The sequence below is a fragment of the Salmo salar genome, chromosome ssa19 (genome assembly GCF_905237065.1).
Source record: "Salmo salar chromosome ssa19, Ssal_v3.1, whole genome shotgun sequence".
Taxonomy (NCBI): Eukaryota; Metazoa; Chordata; class Actinopteri; order Salmoniformes; family Salmonidae; genus Salmo; species Salmo salar.
In genome coordinates, this window is record NC_059460.1 from 71,659,727 (window position 1) to 71,678,434 (window position 18,708).

At 43.1% G+C, this 18,708-nt stretch overlaps 1 protein-coding gene across 2 annotated transcripts in view; it reads right to left on the reverse strand.

Annotated features, from left to right (window-relative positions):
• Positions 1-401: 401 nt before the first annotated feature.
• Positions 402-18,708, reverse strand: part of LOC106579529 (high affinity cAMP-specific 3',5'-cyclic phosphodiesterase 7A) — a 57,129-nt gene continuing 38,822 nt past the window's right edge. The window contains exons 3-12 of one of the 2 annotated variants that reach the window (XM_014159525.2): positions 16,440-16,529; positions 6,871-7,058; positions 6,699-6,762; positions 5,883-6,079; positions 4,660-4,791; positions 4,345-4,436; positions 2,765-2,909; positions 2,540-2,636; positions 2,330-2,410; positions 402-2,206 (exon numbers count right to left, since the gene is read on the reverse strand). In XM_014159525.2, the coding sequence (XP_014015000.1) occupies positions 1,893-2,206; positions 2,330-2,410; positions 2,540-2,636; positions 2,765-2,909; positions 4,345-4,436; positions 4,660-4,791; positions 5,883-6,079; positions 6,699-6,762; positions 6,871-7,058; positions 16,440-16,529 (1,400 nt within the window). In that variant the 3' untranslated portion in view covers positions 402-1,892. The remainder of the gene's footprint in view (positions 2,207-2,329; positions 2,411-2,539; positions 2,637-2,764; positions 2,910-4,344; positions 4,437-4,659; positions 4,792-5,882; positions 6,080-6,698; positions 6,763-6,870; positions 7,059-16,439; positions 16,530-18,708) is intronic. The other variant, XM_014159526.2, reaches the window with a different exon arrangement.

Here is an 18,708-nt window from a genome sequence, read left to right on the forward strand (position 1 = left end):
CTTGTGTGCATGGAATGTTTGTCCAATCAAGATACGTCTTGGGTGAATAAAGTGGACTGTTTCCACATTGCCTGAACACAGTGATCCCAACCATCAAGGTTGAACAGTGAACTATAGTCATTCATGTCCCCAGGAGGGTAATATGCCATTTAGCAGATGCTTTTAACCAAAGCGACTTACTCATCTGTGCATACATATTATGTATGGGTGGTCCCGGGAATCGAACCGACTTCCCTGGCGTTACAAGCGACACCAACTGAGCTACAAAAGGACCAAACGGTGTATGATGTTGAACAGGTACTGTCATGTAAGATCTATTCCTTACATTTCACCTCAATACATCCCTGTATATGACTCCGACCACGGTCAAAGTTCACTTGGATCATTCTCAGTAACAGTCATTCATGTCAACTTGTTTTATTTATCAAAAGGTCAATACGACAAATCCTTTACAAAATGGCTTGACAAGTCTTCTCCCAAAAATGGCTGTCGCAACAAATTGTAAACAGTTTATCAACAGTCTTACAGCGAAAATACTAAATCAGCTAAAATAGGAAAAAGCACCTGTTATTAAAATCTTTGTGCAGTCTACAGAATAAAAAAAAAAAATGTATAAATGGAGATGGAATGTAAAACAACCATTTATATACAGAATGTGTTTTTCCTCACAACAAAAGGCTAAAGAAAATCAGACAGTGCATTAAGATGACAAGCACACGATGTACTTCATGAGATTACTAGAAGAAGTAGTAGTAGGAGCTGGTTTGGTCACTTAGCGCAGTGTGCATAGTTATAAGGCATCGGTACAGCAGTCCTAGGTTGCATGTGGCTATGACGATAATGAGAGACATTCTGAGAGGGAGAGAGTCACATTCAGTAGAAGTAAACAGATGTTTAACAGGTAGCTAAACCACATCAGTAAACTTCCCTCCTACAGTCCACCCTGCGTGAGTGGTGTTGTGATGGGAGTTTTCAGATGGGGTGTGTCGACTATGCCTCAGTGACTGGTCCAGGGTTAGAGGTCACGCATACTCTACAGTCACTGACAACAATGCTTCTTCATATTAGTTACATTCTAGAACACCGTAGAACGCAGTTGCATTCTAGAATACCGTTCTGTCTGTCCCAAGTTCTCTCAGAACAGAAGTTGTGTGTCCAATATTTCAGTCTTTTGGCAGTGAAAGGAAGAGATGAATACAATGGAGCACAGGGGGTGTTTCTTTATGGCATCTGGTGTGTGTGTGTGTCAGTCAACTTCAGCAGTGGGTCGACAATTCAAACACTAGTGGTTCTTCGCATCTGTGCTTAGAAGGCATATTGCGAACCATGATGATTCATTTCAAATGGACAACAAGGATAAACAAACAAGACATCTGTAAACAGTCTTCATAGAGGCAGCAAAAGGACTGGGCTTGTCACATTATCTTCAGGAAGAAGATTCCTTACAAATGCATCAACACACATCACGGAATCTCTGTGCGGTCTTTAGAGAGCATCTCTTCAATACTCTGTGTGTTTCAAATCACTTTCAAAACATCCTACAGAACTTTGTTTGAAAATGGCACTTCGCCTTCAAAATGGTGGTGTTACATTAGTAAGGCTAAAACTACAGAGGACAAATAAATAAATAAAACAGGCCAATAAAAATACTAAATACAGCAGCAGTATCTATTTATGTCAAGGAAAGGAATTAAAAATGAAATAAATTAAATCTGTGGTTTGTCAAATATGGGAGGCAAAAGCAACAAAAACGTGAGTACTGTTCGGGTGTGGCAGTGGGAGTAGGGGGGGGTTAAAGGCCATACCCCGCTCCTCCCACCCTCTACCCGGTGTGTGGCGAGGCTAGCGGTTAAGGGTCAGGGGGTCAGGGTTCTAAGGGCAAACGTGGAGTGTCAGGACTCTTTGCTTCCCTGAGGTATTTCTTTGTAGTTGGTTTCTCCTGTGGCTGTTGCTGTGGTGACAGCTATGGGTTCCGCAGCAGAGGCAGACTCTGGTTCTGACTCGGTGACGGCGGGCGTTGGCATGGTGAAGAAGGCAGGGCTGCTAGGTTCCAGCTCCTCGGGGCTAGTGGACCCCTCCTGCTGTACTAACCCACCCCAGCTGGCCTTGTTCAGCCCCAGGTGGCCCAGCATGGTCTGGGACAGACGCGTGTCAGAGAACCGGCCCCACTCAGCAAACAAAGGCTCCACCACATACGTCATGAAACCTAGGGGAAGGAAGACAGGGATAGGGAAACACACAGGGTTATAGAGGCAGGCCTAAGAGAGCTTCTGGTTTATATCAATGTATTGTAGCTAGTAATAAACTAGAAATTGTCATAAAAACGTACCAATTTGAATGTTAGCCATGGAGTTACTCTGGCTATCACACAGTGGACTGACTTCAAGTCTGTGCTTCTTCTCAATGTCTCCTACAGAGGGATAGACAACACAGCACACACTGATCAGAAATCAACAGGATAGCTGAAAAGTATTGGAGATTAAGAAGGGTAGAGGGAGAATGATAACCATATAGAATGAAAGGAAGAACGAGAGAATACCTTGGTGGAAGAACTCTTCCGTCACTTTCTCACTCCACTGTTTGCTCAGCTCCCAGGGTCTGCAGGGGTTGCAGATGTCCGCACACTTCAGAGCCATCTGCAAGGAGTTAGAGACAAAATAGCCAGTCAGACCCCACAGTTTCCAGCTGATAAGATCCAAAATGGCTGGTTCTACACAGTTTCCCCAGGCCCAACTCTAAGCCTATAGCCCAGCTGGTAACTGACCTGGAGGATGAAGTGTCGGTGGCTGGCATTGCTCAGGCACAGGTCATCCTGGTCCAGGTGTGTCCTGAACTTTCCCAGGTACTCGTTCTGTCTGCTGATGTCAGTGGCCAGGATCAGAGAACCCAGTTGGTGCTCCATCTTCAGCCTGAGGAGATGATGAACAGAGGAATTCATTAAATATGCTTTAAGCGTTTTACTACCATACTTAAATGTACAACAACAACTCATTACCTTGATCTTTAAAACCTCTAAATGTAAAGTCCCCATATTTGTGGACCCTATTTGATTTTTTAAAATTCAATTCAGTCTGATATGAGAACAGTCTGGTATGAGAACAGTAGTCCCTATCTGCAAAAGCAGGGTGTCTGCGGAAAGATGAGTATCTTGGCTATTGATCGGTGTCTTCAAATCTTTGGTGTTACTTACTACAATATATGGGCATTAGAATTTATAAGGGCAGGGCGAGCCGATGAGCTCATTTCAAGATGGCTGCTACCTACATTATGTTAAGCGTTGTCAAGCATAAACAAAATAAACACGGAATAGGTTGACACACCGAAAGCCGGGACTCCACAGATCATGAGGATGTCTTATTTGTCTGCCTGTGACCTACCGTTACTGATCACCAGCCCCGAGAGTCAATATGTTTCTTTTACACGTTTTCACCAAACATCTTACAAGGTAAGCTTCCATTTGGTCTGTGTTTGAGCAAGAGCTACATGGGGGGTATCAAACCTAGCCTGATGGATTCTGTTAAAAATGGAACATGTTTCAAGTTAAACTGTAGTTCTTTTGTATCCTGTTTAGTGAATGATTACTCTGAGTAGTTTAGGCCATGAAACGGTGTATGCTAATTTAGATAGGTTGACCTAATCAGATAAGAGGAAATTGCCTTGGATCAGGCCCAGAAGATGGATAGCTAAACAATAGTGAATAATAACTTTCCAGTGTGCAAAAACAGTGCAATTACCACATTTGAACACTTTGAATGTACACCTTGAATGTATCCTGGATGCTCCATAACACCACCTCAATGTTTGAGTGAGGTTGATATGGTAGAAATTGTGTTTTTATACTGAACAAATAGCATTTAGGGATTGCAATATGTAATAGCACTGGTATTATCTCATTTACAGACATATGTCACTTTGGAGAGGTTTAGGGACACTTGGAAACGTCCCGAGACCACACCTGACACCACTTACTAAAACATCTGCCCATTTGTAGTTGTTAGGTCTATCAATCATTTTTTTCTGATATTGTTCACATGTTGTGGAAACAATCTGACATGTTTCCAGCTCTAGTCATCAATAATTCACTTATAGCTTGTCAATGAAAGATGACTTGTGTACAGTGAACTATGTAACTCCTATCCATCTTCTGATCACTCCTCATAATCTCGCAGATGGCTCCTTTCCAAATATACCAAGTTTTTGCATGTCAGAATCATGTAATTATACATTAATATCAGTTACCTTTGGGTATGTCTATTTAGGCGGAAATCTACATTTTGCCATTACGGTTAATTAAAAACAGTCATTAAATCACTTGGCACTGGGAAAAGAAATGAACAGACTGACCCATCCTCAGCAGGCAGGTGGGAGAACAGGCCGGTCTCTCTGAGCAGACCTACTGCAGACCTCCAGTGGTGGTTCTCCAGAACAGAGGAATTCTACAGACCCATACACATTAGCATTTTTAGAACGCTGTAATCCTGAGCTACTAAGTGCATTCAATCATAGACCTCAACGTTATCTTAAAATAACAAATAACCCATGAACTAGGTCAAGTTATCAACACTTTTGTCCTGTCGAACATGGCCATCTAGTATCCTCCAGCCATGTCTAATATGAAAGCTACAGGAGCTGTGGAATGCACCAGCGATGTGCTCTCACCCTGTAGAGCTTGGCCAGGTAGTGGTTGGTCTTGATGAGGAAGGGCTGGTTGACTCCCGGGTGGTCCAGGTCATGAGTGGCGGCTGCCAACAGGCCCAGGAGGATGTCACAGGACGTCAGGGACTTGGCCAGCTACGGAGAGACAGGGAATGTAGGCGTACTTTTCTCTGCTCATCCCGCTTTTTCCACATTGTTACGTTTCAGCCTTATTCTGGCAACATCATTAAATAGTACCTGCAAAACACCAGTCTCAACAACAACAGTGAAGAGGTGACTCCTGGATGCTGGCCTTCTAGGCAGAGTTGCAAAGAAAAAGCCATATCTCAGACTGGCCAATAAAAATAAAAGATTAAGATGGGCAAAAGAACACAGACACTGGACAGAGGAACTCTGCCTAGAAGGCCAGCATCCCGGAGTCGCCTCTTCACTGTTGATGTTGAGACTGGTGTTTTGCAGGTACTATTTAATGAAGCTGCCAGTTGAGGACTTGTGAGGCGCATGTTTCTCAAACTAGACACTAATGTACTTGTCCTCTTGCTCAGTGCACCGGGGCCTCCCACTCCTCTTTCTATTCTGGTTAGAGCCTGTTTGCGCTGTTCTGTGAAGGGAGTAGAACATAGCGTTGTACGAGATCTTCAGTTAGGCTACGTGTGTGTTTTAAAAAATGTATGTAGTTCTGTCCTTGAGCTGTTCTTGTCTATTAATGTTTTTTATTATGTTATGTTTCATGTTTTGTGTGGACCCCAGGAAGAGTAGCTGCTGCTTTTGCAACAGCTAATGTCTACTCTGTATTTCTGATCAATTTGATGTTATTTTAAAAATGGAAAAGAAAATGTGCTTTTCTTTCAAAAACAATGACATTTCTAAGTGTCCCCAAACTTCTGAACGGTAGTGTATGTAAATGTGATATTTCCGTTTTTTTATTTGTAACACATTTTCAAGAATTTCTAAAAACCTGTTTTCGCTTTGTCTTTATGGGGTATGTGTGTAGATTAATGAAGGAAAAAAAACATCAATTTTAGAATAATGTAACAAAATGTGGAAAAAGTGAAGGGGTCTGAATACTTTCCGAATGCACTGTACATGATAGGTAACCTTGCCTCTGGCCTGAAGACTCATAAGCTAATGCCTAGGCTTTAGCTCAGTGGGATAAGGTGGTCAATAGCCCAGTAAGTTACTTATGAATACTTTCTGTACAATGGAATAATAGCTCTGTTTGATACCTTGGGCTCTCGCAGGTAACAGTACATGGCCTGCGTGACGTCAGCGGCGTGCACAGCGTTGTGGTAGGGGTTGAGGCTGTGGTAGTCCTCCTGCACCATGACCAGGAAGCGCCACAGCTTCACCATGTCCAGCTGAAACAGCTCCAGCAGACCATACTGGTTCAGGAGGTGAAAGGTCAGCGTCACCAGGCTGTTTCCTGCAAGGAGAGGGGAGACATGGTAGATGTAGTTTAAAGATCTGATCAGGAATAGTGTTTGGGGTTGGGTAGTTATGTATTTTTGTGTTTGTGGTGGAGTTTACCATTGCAATAGCATTGCAATGAAAATCTATGGAAAAAACGACCATTCCACATCTACACAGCATTCATCAAAACAAACACCAGAGGGCGCCATTGTCTACAAATGCCTGAGTTGAAAGGAGGCCTATGCAGTAATGTTACACTGTTTCGCTTTTTCTCTGAGGATGATGAACATCTTGAAGAACAATCTGGCCTTAAATGGCCATGTACTCTTATACTCTCCACCCAGCACGGACAATAGAGGACTGGCCACCCGTCGGAGCCTGGTTCCTCTCTAGGTTTCTTCCTAGATGTCTGCCTTTCTAGGGAGTTTTTCCTAGCCACCGTGCTTCTACATCTGCATTGCTTGCTGTTTGGGGTTTTAGGCTGGGTTTCTGTATAGCACTTTGTGACATCTGCTGATGTAAAAAGGGCTTCATAAATACATTTGACTGAATGATTTATAAATACATTTGATTGAATACATATATGTAGGTAAGGCTTTTGGGAGAAAGATGGACATCTGTCAGAAACATACCATTGGTTAATCTGTCGTAGAGGAAAATGTCGAAATTCCAGGTCGCGACCCTTTCCAGCATACACTGCAAGAGAAAAAACATGCAAATGTAGGTCTGTGTTAAGACATAATTATGAATTGTGTATGCATGCTTACGAGTGTATGATTGGCTAAGAGGGTGTGAGCATCGGACCTTGGCCTGTCCGGTGTAGTCCTCATCCAGGATGTGGAGGGGGTTGAGGTGGGGTGTTCCCCGGAGCAGACGGGAGGAGTGCAGGTACCTCTGGAAGCTGAGCAGTCTGCGGAGCCTCCTGCCAGACACAGGCCCAGCTGAACTGAAGCCAGGACCAGGGATAAGACTAGAGGCTGAGTCTGAGCAGGCTGAAGGCACAGAGACAAAGGCTTAGAACATCAGAGTTATTTAGAAGTAAAGCGTTTACAACATGGTAGATAGAAATATAATGCATAGATTTCAAGTAACTGTTCAGTGTTTCCAGATTTCTATGAAATATTACCTATAATTACTTACAATATGAGTGAAATAATTGTACAACATTTGAAGGAAAACTATGTATGTTAAAAAGCAGCTTTTGTGTGTTGGAATGTTGTGGGCATACCCCAAGAACAGAATGTTGTGGGCATACCCCAGGAACAGAATGTTGTGGGCATACCCCAAGGAACAGAATGTTGTGGGCATACCATAAGAACAGAATGTTGTGGGCATACCATAAGAACAGAATGTTGTGGGCATACCCCAAGGACAGAATGTTGTGGGCATACCCCAAGGACAGAATGTTGTGGGCATACCCCAAGGACAGAATGTTGTGGGCATACCCCAAGGACAGAATGTTGTGGGCATACCCAAAGAACAGAATGTTGTGGGCATACCCCAAGAACAGAATGTTGTGGGCATACCCCAAGAACAGAATGTTGTGGGCATACCCCAAGAACAGAATGTTGTGGGCATACCCCAAGGACAGAATGTTGTGGGCATACCCAAAGAACAGAATGTTGTAGGCATACCCCAAGAACAGAATGTTGTGGGCATACCCCAAGAACAGAATGTTATGGGCATACCCCAAGGACAGAATGTTGTGGGCATACCCAAAGAACAGAATGTTGTAGGCATACCCCAAGAACAGAATGTTGTGGGCATACCCCAAGCACAGAATGTTGTGGGCATACCCCAAGCACAGAATGTTGTGGGCATATACCAGTCATTAACAATATTCATGCAAGTAGACTGCTGATTGGCCAGCCCATCCTTCCCAGGAGTATGAGGAAATGGCTATAATCTTTCAAGAGATACAAGTTTGAGGTGGGGAGTTAATAGTTTCTTTCTCCAATTGATGCTTTGGCCACAAATAAGAGTGCAGGACAAGTCAACAACATTATTTGGGTATCAGTTAACAGAATATGAACGTTTAAAAGGGAGAGTTTCACTGGACAGTTACTTAAGTTTCCTGCTCTACAGAAAGGGACATAGAGGGACACTATATAATCATTTAGTAATGTACTCTGCTTGATAATCCGCAGAGTCTCAAACTGCTATAAATCCTAATCAGGAATGTTGCACAACAAATGTTTGGGTGGACTTTGGGTGGGTGGACTAGTTTGGGTGGACTAATTTAGACAGTAAGGGCTATCCAAATTACCAAATGTTGAATAAGTGAATAAGAATTAGAATACTGATGAAACAATAGAATAAATCAATAAGACACGTGTAGAAAACAAATGATTGATGTACTTCATTCCAGTGAGGTCACACTGGATTTAAGACCGGTTGACTATGAACACTACTGCCCAAGGGTGGACACACACACACACCTATTCTTAGCCTACTGCCTTGACACACACACACACACACACACGTCGTGCTTTGTCAGTGGACACACACACACCATGGCTGGCTGGAAAGCCATGGTTCTACTTAGGAAGCACGTCAGTATTCCGTGGAAGGCCATTCATTTTAAACCAGGAAGTGAAGACGCACACGAAACGTATGTCGGCTGAGAGAGAACTCTTCTGGGCTGGGAGTCCCTGACTTCACGCAGCAGGACTCAGATTAAGAGGGGGGGGGGGTGGGTCATTTAAAACATTTAGGAGATTAATTGACATCAAATTCTTGAATTAAATATTGTACAGTATTTTCTCTATAAGACATGACTGAATTAAATGTAACTTCACTTCCTGATCACCAACCCTGCTCAGTCACATAAGCATTCTTCAGGTTGACTTATTTACATTAAGACAGCCAGTGTTAGATGGCGAGGAGGACTAATCAGTGTGTGAAATAAATAAGATATGCACCAACATCTGTCAGTCAATCTGTCTGGTGTGGCAGATCTACAGAGTTAAAGAAAGGTAGTACTCACAGGGGTAGGGCTGTACATATCAGATCTACAGGGTTAAAGAAAGGTAGTACTCACAGGGGTAGGGCTGTACGTATCAGATCTACAGGGTTAAAGAAAGGTAGTACTCACAGGGGTAGGGCTGTACGTATCAGATCTACAGGGTTAAAGAAAGGTAGTACTCACAGGGGTAGGGCTGTACGTATCAGATCTACAGAGTTAAAGAAAGGTAGTACTCACAGGGGTAGGGCTGTACGTATCAGATCTAGAGTTAAAGAAAGGTAGTACTCACAGGGGTAGGGCTGTACGTATCAGATCTACAGAGTTAAAGAAAGGTAGTACTCACAGGGGTAGGGCTGTACGTATCAGATCTACAGAGTTAAAGAAAGGTAGTACTCACAGGGGTAGGGCTGTACGTATCAGATCTACAGGGTTAAAGAAAGGTAGTACTCACAGGGGTAGGGCTGTACATATCAGATCTACAGAGTTAAAGAAAGGTAGTACTCACAGGGGTAGGGCTGTACATATCAGATCTAGAGTTAAAGAAAGGTAGTACTCACAGGGGTAGGGCTGTACATATCAGATCTAGAGTTAAAGAAAGGTAGAACTCACAGGGGTAGGGCTGTACATATCAGATCTAGAGTTAAAGAAAGGTAGTACTCACAGGGGTAGGGCTGTACGTATCAGATCTACAGAGTTAAAGAAAGGTAGTGCTCACAGGGGTAGGGCTGTACGTATCAGATCTACAGAGTTAAAGAAAGGTAGTACTCACAGGGGTAGGGCTGTACATATCAGATCTACAGAGTTAAAGAAAGGTAGTACTCACAGGGGTAGGGCTGTACATATCAGATCTAGAGTTAAAGAAAGGTAGTACTCACAGGGGTAGGGCTGTACATATCAGATCTAAAGAGTTAAAGAAAGGTAGTACTCACAGGGGTAGGGCTGTACATATCAGATCTAGAGAGTTAAAGAAAGGTAGTACTCACAGGGGTAGGGCTGTACGTATCAGATCTACAGAGTTAAAGAAAGTAGTACTCACAGGGGTAGGGCTGTACGTATCAGATCTACAGGGTTAAAGAAAGGTAGTACTCACAGGGGTAGGGCTGTACGTATCAGATCTACAGAGTTAAAGAAAGGTAGTACTCACAGGGGTAGGGCTGTACGTATCAGATCTAGAGTTAAAGAAAGGTAGTACTCACAGGGGTAGGGCTGTACGTATCAGATCTACAGAGTTAAAGAAAGGTAGTACTCACAGGGGTAGGGCTGTACGTATCAGATCTACAGAGTTAAAGAAAGGTAGTACTCACAGGGGTAGGGCTGTACGTATCAGATCTACAGAGTTAAAGAAAGGTAGTACTCACAGGGGTAGGGCTGTACGTATCAGATCTACAGAGTTAAAGAAAGGTAGTACTCACAGGGGTAGGGGCTGTACATATCAGATCTAGAGTTAAAGAAAGGTAGTACTCACAGGGGTAGGGCTGTACATATCAGATCTACGAGTTAAAGAAAGGTAGAACTCACAGGGGTAGGGCTGTACATATCAGATCTAGAGTTAAAGAAAGGTAGTACTCACAGGGGTAGGGGCTGTACGTATCAGATCTACAGAGTTAAAGAAAGGTAGTGCTCACAGGGGTAGGGCTGTACGTATCAGATCTACAGAGTTAAAGAAAGGTAGTACTCACAGGGGTAGGGCTGTACGTATCAGATCTACAGAGTTAAAGAAAGGTAGTACTCACAGGGGTAGGGCTGTACATATCAGATCTAGAGTTAAAGAAAGGTAGTACTCACAGGGGTAGGGCTGTACATATCAGATCTAAAGAGTTAAAGAAAGGTAGTACTCACAGGGGTAGGGCTGTACATATCAGATCTAGAGAGTTAAAGAAAGGTAGTACTCACAGGGGTAGGGCTGTACATATCAGATCTACAGAGTTAAAGAAAGGTAGTACTCACAGGGGTAGGGCTGTACGTATCAGATCTACAGAGTTAAAGAAAGGTAGTACTCACAGGGGTAGGGCTGTACATATCAGATCTAGAGAGTTAAAGAAAGGTAGTACTCACAGGGGTAGGGCTGTACATATCAGATCTACAGAGTTAAAGAAAGGTAGTACTCACAGGGGTAGGGCTGTACGTATCAGATCTACAGAGTTAAAGAAAGGTAGTACTCACAGGGGTAGGGCTGTACATATCAGATCTAGAGTTAAAGAAAGGTAGTACTCACGGGGGTAGGGCTGTACATATCAGATCTACAGAGTTAAAGAAAGGTAGAACTCACAGGGGTAGGGCTGTACATATCAGATCTACAGGGTTAAAGAAAGGTAGTGCTCACAGGGGTAGGGCTGTACATATCAGATCTAGAGTTAAAGAAAGGTAGTACTCACAGGGGTAGGGCTGTACGTATCAGATCTACAGAGTTAAAGAAAGGTAGTACTCACAGGGGTAGGGCTGTACGTATCAGATCTACAGAGTTAAAGAAAGGTAGTACTCACAGGGGTAGGGCTGTACATATCAGATCTACAGGGTTAAAGAAAGGTAGTACTCACAGGGGTAGGGCTGTACATATCAGATCTAGAGAGTTAAAGAAAGGTAGTACTCACAGGGGTAGGGCTGTACATATCAGATCTAGAGTTAAAGAAAGGTAGTACTCACAGGGGTAGGGCTGTACGTATCAGATCTACAGAGTTAAAGAAAGGTAGTACTCACAGGGGTAGGGCTGTACATATCAGATCTAGAGTTAAAGAAAGGTAGTACTCACAGGGGTAGGGCTGTACATATCAGATCTAGAGTTAAAGAAAGGTAGTACTCACAGGGGTAGGGCTGTACGTATCAGATCTACAGAGTTAAAGAAAGGTAGTGCTCACAGGGGTAGGGCTGTACATATCAGATCTAGAGAGTTAAAGAAAGGTAGTACTCACAGGGGTAGGGCTGTACATATCAGATCTACAGAGTTAAAGAAAGGTAGTACTCACAGGGGTAGGGCTGTACGTATCAGATCTACAGAGTTAAAGAAAGGTAGTACTCACAGGGGTAGGGCTGTACGTATCAGATCTACAGAGTTAAAGAAAGGTAGTACTCACAGGGGTAGGGCTGTACGTATCAGATCTACAGGGTTAAAGAAAGGTAGTACTCACAGGGGTAGGGCTGTACATATCAGATCTACAGAGTTAAAGAAAGGTAGTACTCACAGGGGTAGGGCTGTACGTATCAGATCTACAGAGTTAAAGAAAGGTAGTGCTCACAGGGGTAGGGCTGTACGTATCAGATCTACAGAGTTAAAGAAAGGTAGTACTCACAGGGGTAGGGCTGTACATATCAGATCTACAGAGTTAAAGAAAGGTAGTACTCACAGGGGTAGGGCTGTACGTATCAGATCTAGAGTTAAAGAAAGGTAGTACTCACAGGGGTAGGGCTGTACATATCAGATCTACAGAGTTAAAGAAAGGTAGTACTCACAGGGGTAGGGCTGTACATATCAGATCTACAGAGTTAAAGAAAGGTAGTACTCACAGGGGTAGGGCTGTACATATCAGATCTACAGAGTTAAAGAAAGGTAGTACTCACAGGGGTAGGGCTGTACGTATCAGATCTACAGAGTTAAAGAAAGGTAGTACTCACAGGGGTAGGGCTGTATGTATGTATTTGGGTTCCATCTCTAGCTCTCTTAACTGATGTTTTTACACTACTGCTACTCGTTGTATATTATCTATGCATAGTCACTTTTCGAATGACCTCGACTAACCTGTACCCCCGCACATTGACTCAGTACCGGTACCTCCTGTATAGAGCCTCATTATTGTTATGTACATTTCTTACGTTACTTTTTGTTTGATTGATTATATTTTTTCATTTAGTAAATATTTTCTTAACCAACAATGCAGTTCAAGAAATAGAGTTAAGGGCTTGTAAGTAAGCATTTCACAGTAAGGTTGTATTTGGTGCATGTGACAAATAAAATTGGATTTGATCAGTGAGGGTAGCTAGAGAAAAATAATACTGTATGTCACTACCAAGTGCATGAATTGAGACTGGATATGTAGAGATATTCAGTCACTCTTCTATTGGCTTGTTGTTAATAATGGGTCGTGGCATTCCAGTCTTCAGTGTGGGTAGCAAGTAGCACCCTTTTCACAATACCACAGATTCTCTAGAGGTTTCAAAAGAATACCCTGGGCTATATATATCATGTGAACTTGCTGCGTCTCTAACGCTACCTCTGGAGGTAGTGCACGACACTCGCCCGACAGTTGCCCCCACTCTGAGCAGGGCAGTGTGAACAGTATAAATGGTAATAGCAAAGCAATGATTCTGAAACAGCTGAAATATATAGACATGTTCCTAATATTTTAGACTTGTTTTATTTTGTTTTTACTCTAAACTGTAGTAACAGCCTGTTGCATTCTGAAATTGCCGGCTGCACGGAGCCACGTAAAACTATGGAAGTCCGTCCCCATCACCATAATACATGTATAATGCAGAGAGTAGATCAGACAAAAAGGATATGTTCATTTTTTGATTTGTGTGGTGATTTCAGAGGTGGCACCACACGTCCCAGAGTGGTGGGGGAGAAATAGTTTTTCCTGATCTGGTAGACTAACCTAAACAACTCCAGACCCTAGATGTAGGGTGTGACAGTAACCAGCTGTGAAATAAAATAAATAAATTATGTATATAGACTATGATGGGACCATGAATCTTTTTCTAATCAGTACATTTTTTAATCTATTTTTTTAAGTAATGGAAAAATTCCTTGCCCTAGGGAGGATGAAATGATTAAAACCCTGTCAAACTGAAGCAACCTTGCACTTGTCCATATGATATCTATTACAATTCTATCATATGGGTCCTTTACACAGACAGAGAGACAACAACTGCTATTGGACAATAGAACTAACTAATAGCCGGGCTGAGCTTGCTTTATGAAGGGTTGCATTGTGTAGACCTTTGCATTTGTAATTAAAAGGTTTCTCATACAGTATGTCATCACTATTGTGTTGATTGATTCATTCCAGTCAGTAATTTTGGATTAAAAAAGGTAGCCACCCACGGTTTGAATATCAACCAAATTTGATCACATTCACAATTTCTCAGAACACAAATAAAATGGGCTTATATTAGGCTATAAATAGCTTAGTCTTAAATATGATGTTACCGCTTGGTTTCCCCTGACCAGGCCCAGATACGATCAGAAGGGCTCTAAGATACCTGCAGCTGTGGTTGTTATAGGCTGCAGTTGATCAGAACACAGATCCATTGTGCACAAGTTGAACAAATCATGAGGCATTTCAATTTATACATTTCTTGGGATGGCAGGTATGGGCTTCCTTATAAAACAGCTTGTCGCAGCTCCCCAATCAATTCACTTTATATATATGTGTGTGTGTAAGGGTTAAGGGTTAAGGTAAGGGTTAAGGTAGGTCTACTGTACCTTTATATTCATAAGAGGGGGTAGTAAACCTTATCTTACATTTGATAGGATAGCGTTACTTGATGAGGACATGCACTTAGCAACTCCTGTGCTTTCGTCTTGAAGCTAAAATGTAACCAGTAGCCTATAGACGAGAAATTAAATCCTTTATTAAAATGTAACCAGTAGCCTATAGACGAGAAATTAAATCCTTTATTGTCAACACATGCTTGTGAATTGTTGCATTATTAAAGAGTAATGTGGTTTGGTTCCATTTTTTTCAAACGTGTAATATGGTTAACCTGTTGGGGCTAGGGGGCAGTATTTGCACGGCAGGATAAAAAACGTACCCGATTTAATCTGGTTACTACTCCTGCCCAGTAACTAGAATATGCATATAATTATTGGCTTTGGACAGAAAACACCCTGAAGTTTCTAAAACTGTTTGAATGGTGTCTGTGAGTATAACAGAACTCATTTGGCAGGCCAAAACCTGAGAAGATTCCTGACAGGAAGTGGCCTGTCTGACCATTTATTGCCCTCCTTGATCATCTCTAACAAATACAGGGGATCTCTGGCATGACGTGACACTTCCTACGGCTCCCATGGGCTCTCAGAAGGCGGGAAAAAGCTGAACGATGTAATTCCATCCCCAGGCTGAAACACATTAGCGCGTTTGGCAAGTGCTCTATCAGAGGGCCATCAGACTGAGGCTCGTGCATGAGGGGATAGCATGCTTTTACTTTCACTCTCTTTGTAATAAAAAACGATTTCCCGGTCGGAATATTATCGCTTTTTTACGAGAAAAATGGCATAAAAATTGATTTTAAACAGCGGTTGACATGCTTCGAAGTACGGTAATGGAATATTTAGAATTTTTTTGTCACGAAATGCGCCATGCCCGTCACCCTTATTTACCCTTTCGGATAGTGTCTTGAACGCACAAACAAAACGCCGCTGTTTGGATATAACAATGGATTATTTGGGACCAAACCAACATTTGTTATTGAAGTAGAAGTCCTGGGAGTGCATTCTGACGAAGAACAGCAAAGGTAATAACATTTTTCTTATAGTAAATCTGACTTTGGTGAGTGCTAAACTTGCTGGGTGTCTAAATAGCTAGCCCTGTGATGCCGGGCTATCTACTGAGAATATTGCAAAATGTGCTTTCACCAAAAAGCTATTTTAAAATCGGACATAGCGAGTGCATAGAGGAGTTCTGTATCTATAATTCTTAAAATAATGGTTATGTTTTTTGTGAACGTTTATCGTGAGTAATTTAGTAAATTCACCGGCAGTGTTCGGTGGGAATGCTAGTCACATGCTAGTCACATGCTAATGTAAAAAGCTGGTTTTTGATATAGATATGAACTTGATTGAACAAAACATGCATGTATGTTATAACATAATGTCCTAGGGTTGTCATCTGATGAAGATCATCAAAGGTTAGTGCTGCATTTAGCTGTGGTTTGGGTTTATGTGACATTATATGCTAGCTTGAAAAATGGGTGTCTGATTATTTCTGGCTGGGTACTCTGCTGACATAATCTAATGTTTTGCTTTCGTTGTAAGGCCTTTTTTAAATCGGACAGTGTGGTTAGATTAACGAGAGTCTTGTCTTTAAAATGGTGTAAAATAGTCATATGTTTGAAAAATTGAAGTTTTTGCATTTTTGAGGTATTTGAACATCGCGCCACGGGATTACACTGGCTGTTGAGTTGGTGGGACGCTTCCATAGAGGTTATAAGAAAAATCGATTTCAAAGTTGAAGCATGCTGGCTAGTGGCTGTACTGGGATATTTCATAGGGATATTTACAGTAAATGTCTGCTGCCAAGCGCCAAACCCTCTCGCGGCACAAAGTTCCCTTCACTAATGTTAATTGAAAAGTTAATGTACATTTTATTTCAATTGAAATGTCATCACACTGCCTCTCCAACTTTGGTCAATGAGAAAAGCCTCTAAGGCAAGTAGTGAGGAATGGGAAGGTTTTAGCATGGTTCATACTCACAGTGTAGGGTGCGGAAGTCGATGCACAGGTACGAGTAGGAACCTTTTCCTTCTGGGTCAAATCCTACCCGACTTCTCACTCTCACATCTCCTAGAGGGAAGCAACACACACATCCTCAAGAGTCATGTAATATACAGTGGAAAAAGAGCTCACACACACACACACACACACACACACAAGAGAGGCAACTTGTAGACCACCAAGGCTGTGTTTACAAAGACAGCTCAATTCTGATCTTTTTCCCACTAACTGGTATTTTGACCAATCACATCAGATTTTTCACATCAGATCTTATTGGTCAACAGACCTATTAGTGAAAACAAATATCAGAACTGGGCTGCCTGTGTTAACACAGCCTAAAATAGCAAGGAAAAGCTGACAGCTGAGCATGCAATGCCATGCCAGGCACATAACACATAACACTATTAGTAGTCAGACAGGCTAGGAGCAGCAGAGGGACCTGCAGTAACACTAGTATTAGTAGTCAGACAGGCTAGGAGCAGCAGAGGGACCTACAGTAACACTAGTATTAGTAGTCAGACAGGCTAGGAGCCGCAGAGGGACCTGCAGTAACACTAGTAGTCAGACAGTCTGGGAGCAGCAGAGGGAACTGCAGTAACACTAGTATTAGTAGTCAGAGAGGCTAGGAGCAGCAGAGGGACCTGCAGTAACACTAGTATTAGTAGTCAGACAGGTTAGGAGCAGCAGAGGGACCTGCAGTAACACTAGTATTAGTAGTCAGACAGAATAGGAGCAGCAGAGGGACCTGCAGTAACATTAGTATTAGTAGTTAGACAGGCTAGGAGCAGCAGAGGGACCTGCAGTAACACTAGTAGTCAGACAGGCTAGGAGCAGCAGAGGGACCTGCAGTAACACTAGTATTAGTAGTCAGACAGGCTAGGAGCAGCAGAGGGACCTGCAGTAACACTAGTATTAATAGTCAGACAGGCAAGGAGCAGCAGAGGGGCCTGCAGTAACACTAGCAGTCAGACAGGCTAGGAGCAGCAGAGGGACCTGCAGTAACACTAGTATTAATAGTCAGACAGGCTAGGAGCAGCAGAGGGACCTACAGTAACACTAGTATTAGTAGTTAGACAGGCTAGGAGCAGCAGAGGGACCTGCAGTAACACTAGTATTAGTAGTCAGACAGGTTAGGAGCAGCAGAGGGACCTGCAGTAACACTAGTATTAGTAGTCAGACAGGCTAGGAGCAGCAGAGGGACCTGCAGTAACATTGGTAGTCTGACAAGCTAGGAGCAGCAGAGGGACCTGTAGTAACACTAGTATTAGTAGTCAGACAAGCTAGGAGCAGCAGAGGGACCTGCAGTAACACTAGCATTAGTAGTCAGACAGGCTAGGAGCAGCAGAGGGACCTGCAGTAACACTAGTATTAGTAGTCAGACAAGCTAGGAGCAGCAGAGGGACCTACAGTAACACTAGTATTAGTAGTCAGACAAGCTAGGAGCAGCAGAGGGACCTACAGTAACACTAGTATTAGTAGTCAGACAGGCTAGGAGCAGCACAGGGACCTGCAGTAACACTAGTATTAGTAGTCAGACAGGCTAGGAGCAGCAGAGGGGCCTGCAGTAACACTAGTATTAGTAGTCAGACAGGCTAGGAGCAGCAGAGGGAACTGCAGTAGCACTAGTATTAGTAGTCAGACGCTAGGAGCAGCAGACGGACCTGAAGTAACACTAGTATTAGCAGTCAGACAGGCTAGGAGCAGCAGAGGGGCCTGCAGTAACACTAGCATTAGTAGTCAGACAGGCTAGGAGCAGCAGAGGGGGCTGCAGTAACACTAGTAGTCAGACAGGCTAGGAGCAGCAGGGGGGCTGCAGTAACACAAGTATTAATAGTCATACAGGCTAGGAGCAGCAGAGGGACCTGCAGTAACACTGGTAGTCTGACAAGCTAGGAGCAGCAGAGGGACCTGTAGTAACACTAGTATTAATAGTCAGACAGGTTAGGAGCAGCAGAGGGACCTGCAGAAACACTAGTATTAGTAGTCAGACAGGCTAGGAGCAGCAGCGGGACCTGCAGTAACACGAGTAGTGAGACAGGCTAGGAGCAGCAGAGGGACCTACAGTAACACTAGTATTAGTAGTCAGACAGGCTAGGAGCAGCAGAGGGACCTGCAGTAACACTGGTAGTCTGACAAGCTAGGAGCAGCAGAGGGACCTGCAGTAACACTAGTATTAATAGTCAGACAGGCTAGGAGCAGCAGAGGGACCTGCAGTAACACTAGTATTAGTAATCAGACAGGCTAGGAG